This window comes from Myodes glareolus, chromosome 21 (genome assembly GCF_982192425.1).
Source record: "Myodes glareolus chromosome 21, mMyoGla1.1, whole genome shotgun sequence".
In the NCBI taxonomy this organism is placed as follows: domain Eukaryota; kingdom Metazoa; phylum Chordata; class Mammalia; order Rodentia; family Cricetidae; genus Myodes; species Myodes glareolus.
Genome location: NC_142046.1, coordinates 39,356,892 through 39,379,817, shown reverse-complemented (window position 1 = coordinate 39,379,817; position 22,926 = coordinate 39,356,892). Strand labels below are relative to the sequence as shown.

The window sequence follows — 22,926 nt, the reverse complement described above, 5'->3', positions numbered from 1 at the left end:
TATAGCTAGTTGGGTTTTGAGTTGCTTCTGATTTTGTGTTAGGATAATTTTTGGGGGGGGGCGGAGGGGGAGACAGGGAATCACATTTCATGCTGCACATATGACCTCATTCAAATGCTTTAAAGTAAACACAGCTGTTCACCTATGAACTCCGAAAACCTGGAATAAGATTCCATTCATTATAAACAGAAAACTCAACCTTTTTGCCTTCGAAACCTGGCCCTTAGACATATGTCCACAGAGAGTATGTAAGACCTATATTTTTAAATACACCAAAGAAAGTATTTGAAACGCATTAAAGATTAGGACCAATTAAAACCACATTAAGAAATACACACGAAAGTATTGTTTCCACGAGAGCCACATGGCTCTGCTGACCTCAGATAAGCACGTAGCCCACAGGTGATAGCAAAGGCTTACTTGTAAATTGGAAGCATTATAGGCAACGGGGCTGATAAGTGGGGAGCGATTTCTAGTAAGTTGGCACGCTCGTGGAGGGCTTCTTTCACCATCCTATACTGAAAATCAAAACAGAGAAAATGAGTTTGGCAGTAACAGATCATAATATTTTCAAATGGCAAATAGACACCCTGCCAACTGATTGATATACAGAAACCTTCCACCTCCGAGCGAGGCGCGCTCCCTCCTAATCAAATCTCTAATAATACATCATGCTGTCAACCTCAAAGATTTTTTAGAAACCTTAACTGTATTTGCATAGGAGAAAAACATGCTGTCAGAGTTCCCAGGTGTAAGATATTTCCCTGACTTGAGTTACAAGATTATTGTAACCATTTATCTTGCTTTCTCTGGATTGTCCCCTTTCTTAGTTCCCCGGAATGTTTTCTCCAGGTAAGAGATAACAGATTGCTCAAAAACATGGAAAGTTCTCTTGCCTTCCCTAAACCTAGCAAAGATGATATGGAGCCCTGGACAGCTATCTTACAGATGGTAACGAAGGCTTTGTCTTGACTCCTGGGGCCCTCATTATACTTGCCTAAAGAGCTGGCACTATTATTATAATACGAATTTGACACATGACAATACGGCTGCAGATATGGACAAAATCAGCCAGAACACATCTGAAATCGGCGGATCATGAAGCCCGCGCTGCTTTCTTTGCATCCATCACAGGTGCTGAAGAGAGACACAGGAAAAGGGGACAGATTCAAAGCTGACTTGTCAAGGCGAGAAAGGGGGCCAGACTCAGAACTTGACAATGGCAAGTCCTCACTACTGTGTTTTCCTCATAAGAAAAGCAGCTATGGAGGGAAGCTGATTTTTTTCACCCCTCTGGGAAATGTCATTTTCCACACGGCCTTGGCAGTTTTCAAATGATGGCAGACTGGACACAATAAGTGTGACACACGAAAAGCGTGACTCAGATCGTTTTTTTTTTTCTCCTGAAGAATATGTCAGCGACAATATGAGTGCATGATCGCAGCCACAGCCAAGAGACCAATTTGGCACTCCGTCTGCATTACAGCACGGCTCCCCTGAAACTGCCCAGAAGTAGCAATGTGGTGGCCACTGGCAAAAGCCCAATCACGATGGTTAAAAGGCAGCACTTCCAAAAGCGATTCTGTAAATCTGCGACTTTGACATGCTTGTACAGAAAGAGCCCCTGATTACCCATAAACGTGATACGATACAGAACGAACTGGCACACCTCTCATGAAAGGAAACCCAGCAGCATACACTAAACAGGAATTCTGAACAGGAAGAAATGTTTAAAGCCATTTAAAAAAAAAAAAAAGGCCTGAATTAATTGGGTAGAGAAAGCATAGTGGCAATTTTTGTTTAACAGCCAGCATACACAATTACCTGCTCAACATCCAACTTCATGATAGCCTTCTGGAGGTATCGCACGCCACCATGGATCAATTTGGTACTTCTGCTGCTGGTCCCCGATGAGAAGTCATCTCTCTCTACAAGGGCTGTTTTTAGTCCTGTGTAACCAGAAAACCAAATTAACTTCTTAAATTACACAATTTGTATGTAATTCATTAAAGGCACTTCTCCAGGGTAGAGACAATCACTGGAAAAATTAGTCTGAACATGGATAAATTTGTATTCAAAGTGCAGTACACCGTCTATATTATAATGAAGAGATTTTAGGCTCTTCCTGAGGGAAAAGCCAAGGCAGAACTAGCAGCATATTAAACTGTGAATGAATCACACTTAGAAAACATTACAGTACAGTTTCATGGCAGCAAGGTTCTCTGGAGTATTTAGGGGGTCAAGGGGGGGGGGCGACACCCTCTTTTCCCACATGGAAATGGGTGTTGTCACACAGCCCTCAGCATGCACACCTGTCCTTCCCTATTGAGGCAAACTGCTCCATCCCTGCACTCTGCTATTGCAATGCATTCACCATCAAAACTAACCTGACTCCTTCTGTGTGCTGTCTCCTACTTGCAAATGTGCCTGAGGGGTTATCTAGTGGATACAGTGAGGCAGCCATAGAGTGGTTATGCTGGGACACAGGCAGGTGGGGGCTTCCACATGATAAAACATGATGGGAATGTGGGGAAGGGATTCAAGGGGTAAAGGGCTTCTCACACAAGTGTACAAGCATGGGGATCTGAGTTCAGTCACCAGAACGCACAAAAATATGAACGAGGTGGCACAGATCTGTAATCCCAGCACACTTACAGAGACAGGAGTATCCGAGAAACTCACGAACCAAATAGCTGCTGCATGCAGTGGTAAGCAACAGAAGCCACGCTGCCTCAAACAAGATTGTCCCCTGACTCTGCACACATGAACACTCACACACCTAAACATAAAGATTCAAAAATCAAAGAACTTCTACTGTTGCATTTACAGTGCAATTTAAAGTCTTTGCTGATGATACTATTTCATGATTAAAAAGAAATACAAATTAGGACAAATGAACCAGCGCAGAGGATCCATGGAAAAAGGAAACACTCTCCGGGCTCAGTAGTTAGAAGCACTTGCTACTTTTACAGGACTTAAATTCAGTTCCCAGCACACAAATCGGGTGGTTCACAACTGCCTGTAACTCCAGCTCCTTGGAATATAATGTCCACTTCTGGCCTCTGCAGGAACCTGTGCTCACATGCAAATGTATACATGCACATGCACACACACACACACACACACACACACACACGAAGAAAATATAGGCACATTCTAGAGGCTATCCTCTCCCCTTTAACCGAAGAGTATTACAAATCTCATAGGGTGAAAATCTACTTCTGATTTTTTTTTCTTGTCTGTAGTGAGGAGCTGCGGGCAGGCCTGCTTTTCGTCCCACACGGCTCCTGCATGGCTAGCTTAGCCCCGGAAATAACAACACACAAATTGTATTCATTTAAGCACTGCCTGGCCCATTATCTCTAGAGAGTTAGTTACTGACTAACTCTCATATCTTGATATTAACCCATTTCTAATAATCTGTATAGCACCACGAGGTGTGGCTTACCGGGAAAGATTCGGCATGTCTGACCTGGTGGCTGGCTCATAGCCCTCATCCCAGCATTCTGTTCTGCTTTCTCCGCCTACCTAATTTGCTGTCCTATCAAGGGGCCAAGGCAGTCTCTTTATTGACCAATGAAAATAACACAATAGACAGATAAACATACTCCATCACTTGTCTTACAGAGACACGCCGGCCTTTTCAAGACTGCAGATGGCAAGCAATGCTTCAAGTTAATATCACACACCAAGTGAGTTCTTAAAATTCACAAGTCCTGTGGTGTACAGCCATGGACACCACTGGGAAGACCTCAGGGCTGGTTACCCCCTTAGGCAATGGGTAATGTCATGGAATCCAATTGCAATCATAATATGAGGCGGAAGTAATTTGGACCCTCACTGCTAGGATGAGAGGAAGTTCATATATCTGGTTCAGAGCCATTTAGTGTCAAAGGGTTGCTTTTATAACTTTTAACAGTTTAAAAATTGAATGGAAATGCCATCATAAAACCAGAACAATTCCCATAACTTAAAAGCACAAAATATTTGGAAGCAGTGAAGATTGAAAAGTAGACATTTTTTCACCAAACTCTGGTGGTGCATGCCTTTAATCCCAGCACTCAGGAGGCAGAGGCAGGAGGATCTCTGGAAATCTGACACCAGCTTGTTCTACAGAGTTAGTTCAAGGGTATCCAAGGCTACACAAGGAAATCCTGTCTCAAAAAAAAAAAAGAAAGAAAGAAAGAAAAAAGAAGTGATTTTTGATTCAATATCAATGTCCTACCTAGTAGTAACAACAGAAATTACAAGTAAAATGGACCGACATCACTCATTTTAAGCATATATGTCAGAAAAAGTTCTGCAATACCCTAAATTATTAAAACATTACCCATGCTTAATTTATTCTGGCTGTTTGTGCATATTTCAAAAAGTACTGAGAGCCCAAGTACAGACATTGGATATGAGTGGGGCACGGGCCAGTTGCCAAGGGGCTCTGCTCAGGCAAACAAATAAAGAGCAGCAGAGGGCTGCCAGGGCCTTCTTCCGAGACAAGAATCCTCTTGTCTTCCTGCAGATCAGAACCTGAATTCAGGGCATGAACCCAGAACTGCACATACTCAAAGTCACATTCACCAACCCCTTCGGCACATACTCTACCACCTTCACTTAGTAAGTCCGACAGAGTTCTTTTGGCATTCTAAATTGGTCCATTTTTTTTCTTCAGTTGAAGATCAGACGAGGGAGTTGACTTTCAGATGGTATTTAGGAGCCACATTATTTAAAATGTGCCTCTCTTGAAACCCTAGCATCACCATTATTGCATCAAGATGCCTGTACCAGGGAAGTGAGCCTGAGAGGACAAGAAGAGGGTATCCAACCTCTGCTTCCTATTTGGGCAGTTCTCCAGGCTGTGATCTTAGACCTGCCAGACAGTCCTCACTTGAGTGTGGCTGTGCGCAGTGTCCCCCTCCTGAGCAGAAGAACATGGCAGCCTTGAAGGCAAGCTGCTCCCTAGACTCATGAAGTTCACCCCTCCTCACCTCACTACACGCGCCAGCACTTGCTCTAGTGAAGGAAGTTGTCATGCAGTGCATGTAAGGACCCAGGAGGCCCCAGATGACAGGTCACGAGGAGTCCAGGCCACAGTCTAGCAGCTAAGGAAACTGAACCCTGCTGGAAGCATGTGAGGGAGTCACAGAAAATGCACCACCCGTGGACACTCAGAGCTCGCTGTGACTCCCAACCTCCCCAACAGACATGAAACATGCATTCCTCTTTAAGCCACTCAAATCTGCGAAGGGATTGACTGGTAATAAAATTCCTGTAGAAGGAATGGTGATGTCCAGTTAAGGTTTCTTTTCCCCCCTTCATATTTGACTTATTTTAGTGTGTGTGTGCGTGCGTGTGTGTGTGTGTGTTTCTCCCTTGGTGTATGTATGTGCACCACATTTGTGCAGTAGCACAGGAGCACAAAAGGTCAGGAGAGATATCGGATCCCCTGGAGTTACGGATAGTTTTGAGCTACCATGTGGGTGCCAGGAACTAAACCTGAGCAGTAAGCATTCTGAACTGCTGAGCCATCTCTAACACCCCAATTTAGTTTTTGATCACTTCTGATGAGGCAGCCTTCAGCAAAGTCTGAGTTCACAGAGCCTTGATGGAGATGGGGGAGTGAGAGCGAGGGCCTATCGTAGGCAGAGGCCAACTCAGAGGCCAGCGAATCCTACTAATATCACCTGTCATTAGTCATTCCAGACCTGGGTCACTGAGGCTGGAGAATTATGAGTTCCACACTAGCCTGAGATGTATAATGAAACCATGAAAGAGGAGAGGGAAAGATGAGAAGGATGAAGGGGGAGGGAAAAGGGGAGGGAGGGTGTATGCCTAGCCTTGTCACAGGCAGCTTGCCCCTGGGGATGGGGGAAGAGGGTATGTGGGAATCTCATGAGAGGAGGTGACAACACACTGGGGCATTATTGGCCACATCAGCAATTACTGGCTGTCCTCCACAGGAAAATGCCTCCGAGAAGACATCTTCACTAAAATAATATGCATTAGTGTCTAGATGCACTACACTCTATTCAGTTCTGGGTGTCCAGTTCCAGGAACCAGAGTTTGCTTGGATTTTTTTTAAAGTAAATTTTAATTTTTTCTCCACAAGTTCTCAGACTTTGTTTGGTGACGTACTGTAGTCTGTCACGGGAATTACTGAAGGGTTTAAGCTGAGAAATCTGATGGATTTGGGTTCTAAATAGATTTTTTTGGGGGGTAAAGGGGTGGGGATGAGGCTGGAGAAATGGTAATAGCAGACCTAAGGCCCACAGTGTAGGCTGGCCAATCAGGAGTCCTGTCTCAGGAGGCAGCTCTAGCAAGAGCGGTCTCAGGGACCCTGCTGTCAGGGTGGGTTTTTCCTTCCCAAACTCTGGGAGCTTTCCAGGGACTTAGCAAACCACTTCAGACAGGTAATCCAGGATACTTACTGTCAAGTTCCCGCTTTTTCCTGTTGTGGGTGTTTTAGAAGCATTCATATGTATTTCCGTGAGAAACCACAGTGAGCAGCAACGAAAGTTAAAGCAAGCCTTTCCGTCACGCCAGGCCCTCCTCTGCCATCTTATTATCTCTTGTCAAATTACCAACCACCCACCAGAATTTCTGCAGAGAAATGAGACTGCTTTTCTCAAAGCAAACAACAGATATAGTCTCCAAAACGGCTGCCAAATCAGTGTATGAAATCACCAGGTTACCTAAAAGCTGCTTAAATTACAAAAGAAAGGACGCAAGCCTGAAACATCAGAACCGTGACACGGTCAACTACTCCATGCATCAAGTGTTCCAAATCTCTTGATTTTGCTGAATGGGAATACAGAGAAAAAGTAACACAGAGTCAAAACATGACCAGATGTCTCAGCCGATTCTATGACTCCATTCTTTGATTACTTAACTAAAAGTGTGAGCCTTTAAATGTTTATGGTGTGTGTGGGGGGAGCATTGGTTGGGGGCATAAGATCTTGCTCTGCATCTCAGGCTCCCTTTAACTCACTGTGTAGCCCACTGTGTAGCTGGAAACACATCCTGCGCCAGCCTCCCCAGGGTTGGGATTACAAATTTGCTTCACTGGATTCTAATTGTTTTGTTTACTTTTTGTTTTGTCTTCTTGGTCTAATGCCCCCCACCTCCAAAGATGGCTGGTTTAAAATGAAAGGCTTTGTTTCCTAAAGATAAGGAAGGTAAGGAAGTAAAAGAAGGTCTCTTGATCCTCTTAGAGTAACAGCATGTATTTTGGATGTGGCACTCAATCCTTAGCCTTTGCAATCTTGGGTAAGGCAGGGTTGAAGAGATCAAAAGGAAGGTTTGCTTCCAGGATGCAAACAACCTCTTGCTGAGAGCTGAGGAGGCCAGGTGGTGGTAGCACACACCTTTAATCCAGGCACGTGGGAGACAGAGGCAGAGGGATCTCTGTGAATTCAAGGAAACCCTGTGATACATAGACTGGACCTGTCTAAAGGAGAAACAGAGCTCATACAAAGGTGACCCCAGCACTTGGATTCCTACGCATTTAACCCCAGCACTAATGGCTGGGCAGCGAGAGAACTGTAAGGCTGGAAGAGACAGAAGCTCAGTGCGGTCTGAGGATGCAGTCTGAGGAAGAGGATCGATCGCCCCTGCGATCTGAGCATTGGTAGAGGTGAAAGGTCTCTCTAGTAGCCAGTCACACTGCTTCTCTGACCCTTCGGCTTTCACCCCCTCGTATCTGACTCCGGGTTTTAGTCATTAGGACAACGAGAATTGGTGCTACAGTCGGCTTTCGCTCATCTCCACGCTGCGTGTCAGCACACCTACACCGTATCTTCCAGGGAGGGTGCAGGAGAGCACCAAACACTTCTCTGTTCTGACTCGTCCGGCCTAAGGGACACTGTCGAGCTATTTCCAACTAAATCAACTCATAGATCCAGACAGTCGGATGAATGCAGGGGAATAATTACAACCTAAAGGGAGAAACGATACGACATTTAACTCTCACAACATGGAATAGAACAGAAGTATATTTTAATACCTTTTACTGATTATCTTATTATGCATGAAAACATGCTCAATATAATAAATGCAGAGATGCACAGAGAACAAAATAAAACTCCTGTAATTACACCACTCAGAGATAACCACAGTTGACATTTGGGCGTTTAAACATTCACATTTTCTGTGCATGTATATAATCACATACGTTCAGTTTTGCAAAAACGGGATCATATTTAAAGTTTTTTCATTTAACACTGTTTGTTATAAACATTTTGTAATCGATAAATATTGTATGTAATTTCACTGTTAAAGCCTTTTAAAGTATTAAATTAAATGTTTACTATGGCTTATTTATTCAGTTCCTTGTTTTTGAACATCTGTCTTCACTCTTTCAGATTGTGCAGCGCGATTATATTTTCCTTTAGACTCCCTGCATCTGTAATTATTTCATTAGGATAAGATTTCAGAAACGTGACTATTAGAGTTTGCTGAATGGAAAGCAGGAACCATCGCTATGAAATAATCAGAGGCCCCAAAGCAATAACACAAGTCAAAAAGTTAAGATCGTGCCTTAGTAATGTAAGCATAGGCACCAAATCCGCGTGCTGCATGGGGAAAGATGAGGTTTTCAACAAAGATGAGATTCTCTTTCTTTAAACTTCGGGCACCTATTTGGGTTTCTGAGCCACTGTCATTACTAATACAGAAGACTACCCCAAAGGCCTAATACGAAGGACTCCTTTCTCTAGGACGGCACCTACAAGGATCTGGCAGGAACCCTGGTAAGCCAAGGCCTGGATCCAATGCTCTGTCTGGCATTTTCTGACAGTGAATGTTTTGTACAGGTGTGTAAAATATTAGATATTCATTATTTCGATTCCTCTGGCTATGCCCATATTAGGAAATGGATAAATATATAACTAATATATAACTGTTAACTTTGACTATATCATTAACATATTTTATGGTACTTAAATAGACATTCAATTGTAAAGTCACAAAATTGTGTTCAAAACATAATAATATAGTTTCAGAAAATGAGAGGTGCTACTATAGTTCCTTCTTGTCACCTTGTTATTATAAAAATGGCCAGTGTCAAATGGGGGAGGGGTATCAGTCAGTGTAAGACAAAATGATAAAAATAATACAATAGCCAATGGAAACTGAGGTTAATTATTTAAAATGTTTTGTGTGTATTACTATAATCTTGATGTGCTTAAGTCTATAGCCCGTATTCATTTGTGCTTAAAATACATGTGTAATTAAGTTATTCTTTCATAATGTTCTTTTCCAACTTATAACACATCTTGGCTATTTTCTTGGCAATTATTTACAGGTCTATCTTTTTCTTTTTCTTTTTTTTTTTTTTTTTTTTTTTGGTTTTTCAAGACAGGGTCTCTCTGTAGCTCTGGTGCCTGTCCTGGAATTAGCTCTTGTAAACCAGGTTGGCCTCGAACTCACAGAGGTCTGCCTGCCTCTGCCTCCCGAGTGCTGGGATTAAAGGCGTGCACCTCTACACCTGGCTTTATCTGATTTCTATAACTGACTAAAATTCCTATTTATGAAGTCATTCCCCAATATCTTGCTGTTATAAATAAAATTCTGAGGGCCAGGGAGGCCAGGCTATGAAAGTACTAATAATACAAGCCAAATTTGATCCCCAGAATCCACATGTAAAGATGTGTATAACGATGTGAATCTAATCCCAGCATATCTACTGTGGTCATGCATTCACACACAAGTACACACGAAGACACATACAGAGGTGCATACATACAAACATGCAAACATTAGTTTTTTAGATAACAAAAATTTAGTTTATATGGCCATTGCACACCCATCTTTAAACAAGTCCTGCCTTCTCTATTCAAACAAAACTACTTAAAAAGATGTGGTTGATTCAAAATTAAGATAAACACTCCCTGGACCAGAAGTGAGGCAGAACAGAGTGCTCGGGTCAAACACGTCTGTCCCGGTGGGCTCAGAATCTGGGAATACGATCCTAAAGGACCAGGAATAGAACTATTCACTGTGCGGAAACAAGTCAGAGGAGCCACTGAAAGCTGAGACTGAAGAAGGGGTCTGCACTTTGTACGGGAAGCTGCCAAGCTACTCCTGACCACTGTCTAGGGCTGAGGACTACCTGCTGCATCTCAGCCAAGAGCACACCACCAGAGTCAGGGCTCCAGCTGGCTCATCAGATGGTCAAGATGAACATGGGACAGGCAGAAGACCCAGCGAGAGGAAAAGTTCCAGACAGATCTTAAAGGCAGCAGCAACTAGAAACAGACGAGAATAGAAAACTATTCAAGGAAAAGGAAAACCATTCGGTGAAAAGAGAGTTCAGAGATGAGCCCCCCAGGCTCCGAAGGACAGTCCCACCCAGGGGCCACACACCCCTGATTAACTGAAATGGGTCACAAAACAAATACAAGTTATAAACCTGGGAGAGGAATGAATGGGTAAGGAGGGGGAAGGGTTGACAATGGTGGGAGACGAGAGGATGAGGAGACAACAATCATAATACATTAAGTACATTTATTCAATTGTCAAAAAACTAAGTTCATTAATAATTTTTAAAAAATCTAATATGATAGACAGAAAGGGGAAAGAGAAGCAAAATGAAAAGGTTAAATGGGGCCAGAACTCAACAGTTACTTACTGCTCTTCTACAGGACCTAAGTTCAATTCCTGGCAACTAACAAGCATCTGTAACTCCAGTGCCAGATGGTCCAGCACCTTCTTCTGACCTCTACAGGCAAAACACCCATATATATAAGTAAATAAATAAACAAACAAACAATAAAAAATTAAAGAGCAAATGAATGCACAGTATTTAGTTAAATACTGTTTATGACAGATAAAGCAAAAGCTTTGAAAATATCTGAAATTTAAACTGGACATGGTGGTGCATGCCTGTAATTCCAGAACTCAGGAGGTAGAGGCAGGAGGGTCAGAGGTTCAAAATGACTCATGCTACCTGACTTAGTTTGAAGTAAACTTGTGTTATCTGAATCCCTATCACAAACAAATGCACTACTTTAAACAAAACCTGTTTGGTAAAACAAGTATTTTCCATGTTTCATATGGTCTTACTTTATTGTTTTTTGTGACAGGTAAAAATTCTTGTTGTTCTTGTCTTGCTTGCAGCAGCGCAGGCTCAAACCCACAGCCTTTCACTCACTAGGTAAACGCTCCGTAAGAAGACGCTTAACTTTCCATCTACTTCTAAACTCTTACTTTTGTTCCTTCCACTTTTCTTTTTATTACTTTGCCACAGAATTTTATAGTAGTTTTAAAACATTTTAATAACTGATACACCCTCTACGATATATAACAATAGCCTAGTAATCTAGGAGATGGCACAGGTTTGCTTCCCAAGCGAGTTTGGCACCATTTCTCAAGTTTTTCCTGCCTGACTCCCGACAAAGGAAATCACTGTATTAAAACTGTGTTAAAGATCAGACAGAGGGTTGCCCAGTGTTGATCCCAGCACACAGGAGGCAGAAGCAGGCAAATCTCTGTGCATTTGAGAACTGTCTAGTCTACATAGTGAGTTCCATGGCAGACAGGGCTGAGAGACCCTGTCTCAAATAAACAATCAAAAACCCAAAAAGTTAAATTTCCAACATAACAGTCAGAGATTTGCAACATTACACCATTTCCAGTGTCTAGCAAGGACTGAGCCTGCTTTCTGCTGTTTAAACCCCTGAAATGCGGTCTCCCTCACTGTTCTAGCTTTATTTTTATTGCTGTAATAAAAAAACTGACCAAAACCAACTTACAGGAGAAAAGGGTTTATTTCATTTTATAGCTGAGAGCCCATCCTCAAAGCAAACTAAGCAGTAATCTGGAGCAGAAACCGCAGGAAAGCAGTTTGCTGGCTTCCTCAGCCACCCTCCATAATTATACACCCTAGACCCGAGGTTCTCAGCCTTCCTATTGCTACGGCTCTTTAATGCAACGCCTTGTGTTGTGATGAAGCCCAAGCATAATATTATTTCATTGCTGTTTCACAATTGTAATTTTGCTACTATTATGAGCCATAATGTGAATATCTGATATGCAGAATGTCTAATATGAGAACTCCATAGGGGTCACGACCCACATGAGGCGAACCACTAGCTTAGGCCTACCTATGCAGGGGGTGGTACCACCCACAGGGAGCTTGACCAGTCTGCTGGAGTCAGTTCCTCAATTAAGGTTCCCTCTTCCCAGGTGATTCCGTTATGTCAAGCTGACAAAAAGGCTAACTGCACACCCGACTCCCAGGAGCAGTGTGGCAGAATACTCAAGCAGATAGGCCCTATAAACCCCAGAATGAGTCAAAGCTCATTCAAGGCTCCTCTTCTTTTGTAAACTTTTTCTACAATGCATAAACCCTTGTTTGTGGAAAAGAATGTTACTATTACACTCCAACTATCCCTGAAAATCTGGAAGTTCCACGTAAGAGAAACTTTTTGAAAGTCAGAGATAATTAGCAGTGAGACCAAACTTGGAACCTGCTGCATCCCACATGCATAGTCTGTGTCCCGACTATGCTGTACTGCCCAGACTTAAAAGAAGCATGGTGAGAGTCAAGAGTTGCCAGTCGTACACCACTTTATAAACATAAGTACCTGTACATTGTTTTGTCTTTAGGGTTTCTTTAAAGATTTGTTATTTTTATATATCTGCCTTCGTGCATTCATATGCATCGTATGTGTGCAGGAGCCCATGAAGAACAGAGGGCATCAGATCCTTTGGAGACACCATTGGTTCATGTATTGGGAACTGATCCTGGAGTCTCTTAAAGAGCAGTGAGTGTTCTTAACTGCTGAGTCAACCTCCCCATCTCTCCAGCCCCCTGCATTTAGGCTTTTGAAACACGTCTCAGAGCCTTGAACTGGTCCTTCCGTTGCCTCACCATCCATGCCTCACCAGCCTCACCAGCCATGGCTCTAATGTACATTTTTAAACAAGACCACTACATAAACCTTTCTCCAGCCATAGAGTCTTTTCTGCAATTTAAACAAAAACACGAAGTTAAGTTTTCTAAATTAGATATTAAACCCAAAACGTCCTCGGTGGTCCCGGATATACACACAGGTAAAGTCACATAAAAAGAGACAAAGGAAGCACAGCTGGCAGAGACTACAATAATCAAAGTCTCTTCCTTTTGTTACCTTGGGAGTAAAGCCCCCACAATGGTGCCTGGGGGCCCATATCTCAGTCGAGAAACTAGCCATGGATGTAGTGAACGTGAGGTCATTATTATTGACCATAGACCTGCAGAAGAACGTCAGCCCAATTGTGCATGTTATGTTTATGAAATAATATTCCCAAATGAAACAAATGAGAATTGATTCCTGAAAAGACATAGATGGTGAGAATGTAAACAAATGACCATTAGAAGGACTCCACAACTTTGCCTTTGCAGTCTTTGTTTATCCACTACTGAAATTACATTTGGGCATAGGATTTCATCTAAAAAGCTTGTGTAAACAATTCTATACAAATCCTTTCACATCTAGCGGTTTCCCCCCAAAACTTTGATGTCCTGAAAAAAATCTAATTATTACTGGTAACTTTAAAAGATCACAGTAATTTATTTTTGTCAAATGTGACTAAAGATTAATGGATACAATCAGGAATAATTTGGTAAAAACATATCAAACACAGAGAAAGCAAAATTTGTTGTTAAGTGAAGCATCAAATATAATAAAAGAGCAAATTCCATGAATGAACAGCAACAATGCGCAATTCATTAACCAAAGGCCCGTGGTTATTTCACACTTCAGAGGGCCACTGATATAATCAGAAACCACAGTAAGAGGATAAATACACACTACCTTCAGCATCTCCTTATATGTTTTAATTATAAACACTGTGACCATCCCTTCTGTAAATCACAAACTTAGAAAAAGACAGGCAATTATTCTAAGGTGGCGATCAATATGTCACAAAATATTAATTGCATATCATTTTCTTAGATATAAGACTCTCATGAAAACTCCAATCATCATCACTACCACTACCTATAATGCACTATCACTACCCATAATTCTCTAATCACTACCGAATGCCTACTTCACTGCTCAAAGGAAAACACTGTATTAGTTAACATCTTACTAGTTCTTGCATGCTCAGAGTTTGTTCAGTACTTAACTCATAACAGTAGGACTTTAAATAAGGAAGATATAAGCATGAGGCTGGAGGTGCAGTTCAGTAGTGATGTACTTAGCAGGCTTGAAGCGCCAGGTTTAGCATCCAGCACACACACAAAAACACAAAAATAGCCAGATATGCTGTCACATGCCTGAAATCCAAGTGTCTGAGAGGCTAAGTCAGGAGCATCTAAACTCTGAGGCCAGGCCGGATGACCTAGTCAGCTCATGTCTCACAAACAAGTGGAGAGTGACTGAGAAATACATCCGTCATCAACTTTTGTCCTCTGTAGACATGCACACTTGCAAAAACCATACATAAATGTGTGTGCATACAGCACACTCACAAAAAGAAGCAAACTAAAAACTTCATTCGCTTAGTGAAGACATACAAAACAGCATTTTCCATTGACAAGAATAAATACAACGTGCACAAAACCCTACTAAACGCAGTTACTGAAAGAAGCACAGTATAGGAGAGTAACTACAACTGATCTTGTCTACGTTTTCAAACAGAATAGAGGAAATACACAAAGAGAACAAGGGTGACACTTCGCAGTAGGAGGAAAGAAATAAGGCTATGGTGACAGTTTCATCGGGATTCCCTCAGGAACCTCCAGTCACCCTTGATGTCAAGCGGATGTCAAGCTGCTGCTACCTGCCACCTTGCCTTCTTCAGCTCTAGATCTGTCTTTCAATAGTTCCCTCTGCTTCTGTGAATCCTTCCTCATTTGTTGTTATTATTATTATTATTATTATTATTTTCTCCATTTATTATTGATAACTAGTCAATTTAACAATTTGAGAATTGTTCTAGATTCTAATCTACTTTCTACGGTTTCTATTTTCTCTGCTTCTTGGCAGTACTAGGTGTGCACACAGACATTCATATTCTCTCCCCCTCTCCTACCTTCCTCTCTCCCTCCGCCCCCACCTCCTTCCCATCCTGCCTCTCCCTCATGGATAACAATCTCTATTTTGCAACTTTAATGAAGAAACCCCTTTCCTTCACTATTATCTTCTCTATAAGGTGGCGGTATGTATTTCCCTATTATCTTCCCTATAAGACAGAAGTATGTTTATTCAGCACTGAAGTTTCTTCCTTCCACACATAAGTGGAGTGTAGTACACTGATTCTGTCTGTTCTATATCAGTTCTCAGGTCCCTTCAGCGGGGTCTCTTTCTTGTGTTTTAGAATCTTTACCCCTGTGAAACTAGGGCACACCTGGGACAGCCCCTTCAGCCTCTTTCCCCAGGACTGTGCCGCACCCTCTCTTTTTCTATTTAATATTCAACTTCAGCCCTGCACTGAATTGTTCCTCCTGCCTTCACAAAACAAAAGCAGAGAAAAGAAAGAAAAAAAAAATCCTTCCACAGATGGCTTTCTTCTCAACCCCACTTCACCATGGCATTTATCTCCGTGTCTCTGGAGAGTCTGCTGATGTGTCTGCATCCTCCACCTTTTCTTCATCTCCAGAACCTCAGGAGGCCTGCTCAGGAAAGTCTGGGTCTTCACCTGATTGGTATACCTCCTGCCTCTCAACCCCTCCCTCATCATCTTCCTATCTGGCCTCGGTGCTCCCAGTTAAAGCACCTCCTGTCCCCACTTGAGCTGATGTCATGCAGTTCCACCACCATATTTCTTCAGTCCTGGTCCTTCTCAGGAACTAACAGTTGCCTATTAAACTGTTATATGTGCTGGCATATTTCAGCTCCTGTTCCCTCGATCGATGAGAGAGTTTACACCTACAGATGGATGTACCTATGTCTCTAATGCCTCTGAACACACTGAACGGTACGTGTTCTGTATAATGTGATCTATATGCAAAAACTCCCTAAGGCACTGGTCATAGATCATCTTTGTATTCTCTTGCAGTGCCTTGTATACCACTATGCATGCAGGAACTACCTCAAATATTTACAAAATTGAAATGAAAAGAATGATTATATGTTTTTATGTAAATGAAGAAATCAACTGGAAATAGGAGGAAAAATAAGTTCCCTGACTGGCTCCTACTAGAGAAAGGATTCTTTTTGGCACAGAAGACTGTCACTTACTTAGAAGATATTAACTCTTCTGAGTAGAGCAGTCCCAAGCCCAACCTCCCATAAAGATAGAATTATAGCCCCTTTCCATTCTCCTGCCCAGGCTGGCCAGAAAGCTAAGCTCAAGATGCCTTGTGATAACTGGAAACTGTTCTTCCCACCTGCTTTGGCGTGTTTGAGCATAATCTCCCTCAAATTATACACCATGATTGGAGACATGAAACTTGACGACAACCGAGGTCAGTGTGGTAGCAGAGTAGATTCTAGAGTGTCTATATTTTAAATGTATCATGATTCAGAATGAATAGAAAAATGTTAGGTTACTTGAATGAATTTTCAAGAATATAGAGTTTCATTTTCAAATAAATCTGCTGCAGTAAAATATTTTTATAGCTATATTTAATTTTGAAACTGTTGCAAGTGCCTAGATTTTTGAAAATTACAAGAGTTTTCATGAAGGAACATCAAGAGAAATGTGAGCTCAAGAGTCAACACTGTCTTCATTTACAGTACTGGACGACAACTCACCTCTGGTGACAGCGTCTAGGGCACAGCCACTTCCTGTGGCTCCTCCTCCAATAACAAGGACGTCAAATTCCGATGTGTTCTGCAATGTCATCAGCTGAGCTTCTCTGGATGGAGGCTCCCTGTTCACAGGCTCTGAGAGGCACTCTGCTGCTTCCACATAAGCCAGGCTCACCTGAGGGAAAGTGGGCAGGTTCTGGTCACACATCTGGAATGCCAACTCAGCAAAGCATACAGTGTACTCTAAAGAGATTCATAATGGACACGAGGGCTACCAGTGCTAGCCCCTGGTCCACGTGCAGTCACAGGTGCAGCGGTCATGGGGCCGGCTTTAGTCCTTTACATAGGTCTCAGCTATTTACACAGAACACCTGGTTTCAAATTCAATATCTCAAATGTTTGTTTGTGTTTTAATTATTTCTAGCACTATGTAGCAATTCCCAAATGTTCTACCTAAACCAATTTGAGGAATCAGAAGGAAGGGCTTTACCTGGTAGTATCAAACCATTCAGACAAGATTTAAAAGTACAGATATCATGTGAGAGGGGCTAACAGAACTTTATAACCATTGTGCATTTTCTTTTTTTTTAAATATTTATTTATTTATTTATTATGTATACACTATTCTGTCTGTGTGTATGACTGCAGGCCAGAAGAGGGCACCAGCTCTCATTACAGATGGTGGTAAGCCACCATGTGGTTGCTGGGAATTGAACTCAGGACCTTTGGAAGAACAGGCAATGCTCTTAACCACTGAGCCATCTCTCCAGCCCCTGTGCATTTTCTTAAATGCATATGTTTCTTATTCAATTCTAATGACAAAAATATACTCTTAATTTTTGTGATTTGTTATTTGTTGACAGTACCTTGTTTAAATAAGCAAGACTGGGTTTGGTGACTCACACCTTTATTCCCAGCACTTGGGAAGCAGAGACAGGTGGGTAGATCTTTGTGAGTTCAAGGCCAGCCTGGTCTATATCAAGGCCAACACAACATATAGAGGAACCCTATTTCCAAAATTAAACAAATAAAAATAAATCTACTATGCTCAATGGGAATAGTTTTCAAAGATTTTAGTAAGAGGCTTCCCCATAAAATATTAGAAATTGCCAATGTAGTACATTATTTAGACTTTTGAAAAATTAGTAATAACATAATTCAAACTAGGCACAATTCTCCTAAATTTCTGGGTTCTTTAATAACAAACTCATTATCAGCCCAAATCAAAAATACATGTCCTTTTTTTAATTGTTTCTTTGGTTTTGCAAAGAATTTGCCTAGTATGTGTGAGACTCTGCAAACCATTCTCAGGACAACCACAAGCAAAAAGGATTGGACCTCCATGCTGCCCCACTTCTACAATTCCAAACCTCGGGAGACGAAGGCAGGACGCCATCCTAGGGTTCAGAGTGAGTCCCAGACCCAGCCTGTGTTACATGGGTCACACACACACACACACACACACACACGAAAATGAGAGAGTTCCAGAAGCAGAGGTGGAGGTCGAGCACACGGAAAAATCGGTGTTTGGGATTTGCTTCTCACACTACTGTGTGGACACATTTAGCACAATGCAGAGTAAGTGATGCACGTTGTTCCTCTAGTTATCCAAAGATGGCAGCTTCGATTTCTCTCTATTACTTCGCAGGATCAGCACAGTGAAGGCTCTTCTTCCACTCTGCCCCAAGTCACCTATGACGCTCAGAGTGGCCACGGCCAAGCTTTCTCAAGAAGAGGAGCTCTCGGATCTTTGCGACATGGTCTTTTCATGTATCTACAAGATGGCTTGGAATTCTTTATGTAGCCCAGACTGGCCCCAAACTGGCCTAAGGGCTGGGCTTACAGTGTTCACTAGGATATCCAGCTGTGGTTACTGCATGGAGACTATTCTGTTCATTCAAGATGAGGGATTTAAAAAAAAAAAATCAGATAAACCAAATTACTGCCTAGGACTGGATTAATTATTATCAAGCCAGGTGAATTTCTATGGAAATAAAGCCAGAAGTCTAGAGAACACTGTGGAAAGCCTGTCTTGGGTCACAGAGACCCAGCTTAAGTCTCTGCACCCCTGTCTTGAAAGTCTGACAAACTTGAGTTCAGTCTGCAGGACCACATAGTAGGGAAGAGCAGACTCCCACAAACTGCCCTTTCACCTCCACACTTACAACAGAGTGCACCAATTTTTAAATTATTAATTCATATGCCAAAACTCAAAAACATCTCATTCTGCATCTAAGTCCTCCTGTTCATGTATTAGTAACTGGTCCCTCATGTAACAAGCCAAATAAAAGAAACTGCTAAGTTCTATGAAGGACTGGGCTCCCCTAGCTATGGTCTTTGTCTTCCTCACCTAATGAGAAGAAAAATAGAACACACGGAGAGATAGTATATACAGATATAACACATTTATAGAAAAAGCAAATGCCAAAAGAGGGGGTGGGGTAGACTCTGACCACTGTGGGGAGGGAGGCGGAACTGTGCCATGACAGATGGGGAAGACTTGGACATGGGACTGACAAGTGACTAAACCGCCGGAGCGTTTTCACACGTCAACAGAATCGCTGACATTTTCTGCCTGGTAAGTTTTCTAGAAATAGTCGAGAAATAAGTTTAAAGACCATATCACGGTATAGTTCATTAGAACTTGTTAATTCCAAAAACGCCCTAGTCTGTTCTAACCATGAAGACTCAACCAGGGCTTCTCCTCAGCAGGCGGGGGAGATGTGAGGAGCATCCGTCGCTCCCATTGGTTATGTGGTACTGCAAGCTTCCTGACCTTTTGCGGGAAAAGTCTTAGCCTGCCTTATCTTAATATCAAAAACACCTCTTTCATCTTTATGGTGGCAAATGCCTGTGATCTCAATGCCCAAGAGGCAGGGAGACAGGAGGATTACATACTTGAGGACAGCCTGGACTACAGGGCAAGACCTTGTCTAATACAACAACATTTCCATATATGGAATATATGTCTCCAACATCTCATGTTTCCAACATTTACCCTAAAAATTCACAAGAGATTCAGAAGCCCCTGAATTATCCGGCTTTAGTATTTACCCACTAAACTCACCATTAACTAGATTTTTACATGCACGCCATTACCCTCTTCATCACAACACACCCTATGCCCACAACACAACACTACTATGCCTGATCACAAACAACTGACTGGTCACTCAATTCGGTATCCAAGACAACTATTTTTCTCCCACTTTTTGCACCTCATTTGCTTAGCTTCCTTTGGATAGCACTCCACTGCCCAGCAGTAATGAGTGAGTAAGCTGCTCTTAAGTGTGTCCTGCTCATTCTTCTCAGATGGCTAGGAACTCTCTAGAGAATCTCAGATGTTCCATATCATCCGATACTCTTCACGCCACAATAGTTTCTAATTTGGGGAACTCCAGATATCAAACGGCTAATTAATTGTCACTTATAGTTGGATGTCACATGTGTGTCAATATTGGTATCATGGCTTTATCTCCCCAAACTATTTTTTTAACTGCCAGCAATCAGTGTCCTTGATAATTACCCAGAAGAAATGAAAGCCTGTGTCCACACTGAAGCCTGTTAGCAGAGGTTCCCAATGACTTTATTTGTAATGGCGCCAAAGCAAGAGTTTGGGGGTAGTCCTTCGCCTGGTGTCTTAGATACCTTCCCAGTTTCTGTGTGTTTGTGTGTGTGTGTGTGTGTGTGTCGTGTCTTTAAACCCAGCACACCAGAGGTAGAGGCAGGCAGATCTCTGTGTTCGATTAGAAGCCAGCCTGATCTATAGAGTGAGTTCCAGGACAGCCAGGACTCACACAGGGAAACCCTGTCTTGAAACCTCCCCCCTAAAAGAAAGAAAGAAAGGGAGGGAAGGAGGAAGGGAGGGAAGGAGGGAGGGAAGGAGGGAGGGAGAGAGGGAGGGAGGGAGGGAGGGAGGGAGGGGGGGGGGGAAGGAGGGAGGAAGGAAGGAAGGAAGGAAGGAAGTAAAGAAGCTAGACTCTGAATCCTGTACACGACTGTGACCATTCTATATAAACAATGTTCAGCAAAAAACCAAGTATGGGAATCAGAAAACAGGTCAGTGATCAGTGATTCACCACATTTTAAGCTGTTCCCCAAATCATACCTCAATAAAACTAACTCAACAATAGTAACCAGCTGCGGGCACAGCACTTGTGTACTGGGCAGCTTCATAAGGCTTTTTCATGTGACTTTTTCCTGCTCACTGAATCTGCACAGTAAACCTTCGTCAGGTACATTAATATGGGGGGGGGGGGGAGCTGACCGTTGCAGAAGTTGCACTGAGGAGTTCCTCCAATTTAAAAATATATATTTATATAAATACACACGCAGTACTATTGAGGGTGATTTATTTAATTTCTGACAGTACTTTAAAATAACGTTTTATTTTTGTTTATTTCTTTTGAAAAAAGCTGGAAAGTGTTGCAACTGAGAAGCTAAGCGCCACGCTTATTTTAGAGGCAGTAAACACAGCCTAAGGCCCTACTTAGAATTATGACAGGAGAAAGACTCATTTTGGCTTCATATGGCTTTGAGTAACAAAAACACATCTGCACTCTACCTTCTCGAGAACATGCTAATTTCAGGGAAATAAAGAAGGGGCAGAGATAACAAAGCAATGGTGCTATGTTATGACACCCTTGAAGAAAAGGATCTTCGTGCTCTCCTCCTGCCTTTTCTGGGTCTCCCTCTGCCTGACAAGGTGGTTAGACAGGGATCTGGGAGATGAACTCTGCTGATGGATGAATCCAAAATGTCCTAACTTGACTGAAAGACCAAAATGCTCATGAGATGATGGACTCTACACCACTCACTCAACAAATGACTATTTGGGGAAATCCCTCAAGCATTCTATAGACTAGGCGAAAAGAGGACACAGAGACAATTCTAATATGACTTACGTGGGTATTTAAGGCAAAGGGGATAGGGGACTCTGTGTGTGTGTGTGTGTGTGTGTGTGTGTGTGTGTGTGTGTGTGTGTGTGTGTGGTGAAGCTAAATCAGTAGAGTACTCACCTGGCATGCATAAAACCCTTGGGTGTTGGGTTCAATCCCCAATACTACATCAAACAAGTTGGGAAGTACACGCCTGTAATCCTAACACTCAACCACAAAAGAATCAGAAGTTCAAGGTCATACTCAGCTACACAGAGAGTTCAGGACCAGTTTAGCTAGAAGGAAGGAAGGAAGGAAGGAAGGAAGGAAGGAAGGAAGGAAGGAAGGAAGGAAGGAAGGAAGGAAGGAAGGAAGGAAGGAAGGAAGGAAGGAAGGAAAGAAAGAAGGAAGGACAGGCCAGTCACAGAAGGCATCCCGTATATCCTGGTCAAGTTTCCCTAGAAAGGCCAGCTAAATCAAGTCAAGAGTAGTGAACATCAGTTGGGTGAAACTAGGAAAGGAAATGGGAAGAGCATTGTTAAGTCTAGAATATACTATACATGTCTGTTCTTTGCTGTCACATACTCTCTTAAAATCTGGCTTGCATATCCAACTTTAAAAACTGCTCAGTGTCACATAAATCTCAAGATTCCTAACTGAGATTAATGAGAAGTGAGTGCCAGCAGTTGTGGCCAGTAGATAAGGTAGCACTTGTAATCCCCAGGGTACTCTCTGACTAGTGTTGTGGTTTCGTTTTACCAAACTGGCCACTGGAGGCATGTGAGTTTGCTGCCCTAGGCCTAAACCCAGAACAAACCCAGCACTGCAAATTTCAGGATTGCAGATTCAGAATTGCTGTAGGAATTTCTACCACCAGTAGCCTTTAAGTTACCCACCCACTTGGGCGTGGTCTCTTATACTATATATGCCAATGTAAAGCGCGAGTCTGGCCTCTTTTCCGGCTGCGGGATTCGGTTGCTGTTCCTTGGTCCAACAGAGGACTGTGATCTGTGAGTCCACCCCTAAATAAATAACCCTCTATTATACTCAATTCTGAGCGAGTGTGGGATTTCTTTTAAGCATCCTTCTTCACAGGATCAGCTAGCTACCTAACCTTACTACTGAAACTAAAGGCCTGTGGCCCCATCCCCTGGGAAATCAGAAGGTAGATAGTTCAAGGCCACTATGTGCAGCTTGGTGAGACTCTGTCTTAAAAAGTGAGTTGGGGAGCCAGACGGTGGGAATGCATGCCTTTAATTCCAACACTGAGGAGGCAGAGGCAGGCAGATCTCTGTGAGTTCAAGGCCAGCTTGGTCTACAGAGTGAGTTTCAAGACTGGCTCCATAGCTAGTGAGAAACCTGTCCTGGGAAGA

General features: G+C 42.5%; 1 protein-coding gene across 3 annotated transcripts in view; it reads right to left on the bottom strand.

The window, feature by feature from the left end:
* Gpd2 (glycerol-3-phosphate dehydrogenase 2) overlaps positions 1–22,926 on the bottom strand; it is a 146,977-nt gene that overhangs the window by 69,122 nt on the left and 54,929 nt on the right. For all 3 annotated transcript variants that reach the window (XM_048426342.3, XM_048426341.3, XM_048426343.3), the window contains exons 3-5: positions 16,680–16,851; positions 1,825–1,949; positions 421–518 (exon numbers count right to left, since the gene is read on the bottom strand). In XM_048426342.3, coding sequence (XP_048282299.1) covers positions 421–518; positions 1,825–1,949; positions 16,680–16,851 — 395 coding nt within the window. The remainder of the gene's footprint in view (positions 1–420; positions 519–1,824; positions 1,950–16,679; positions 16,852–22,926) is intronic.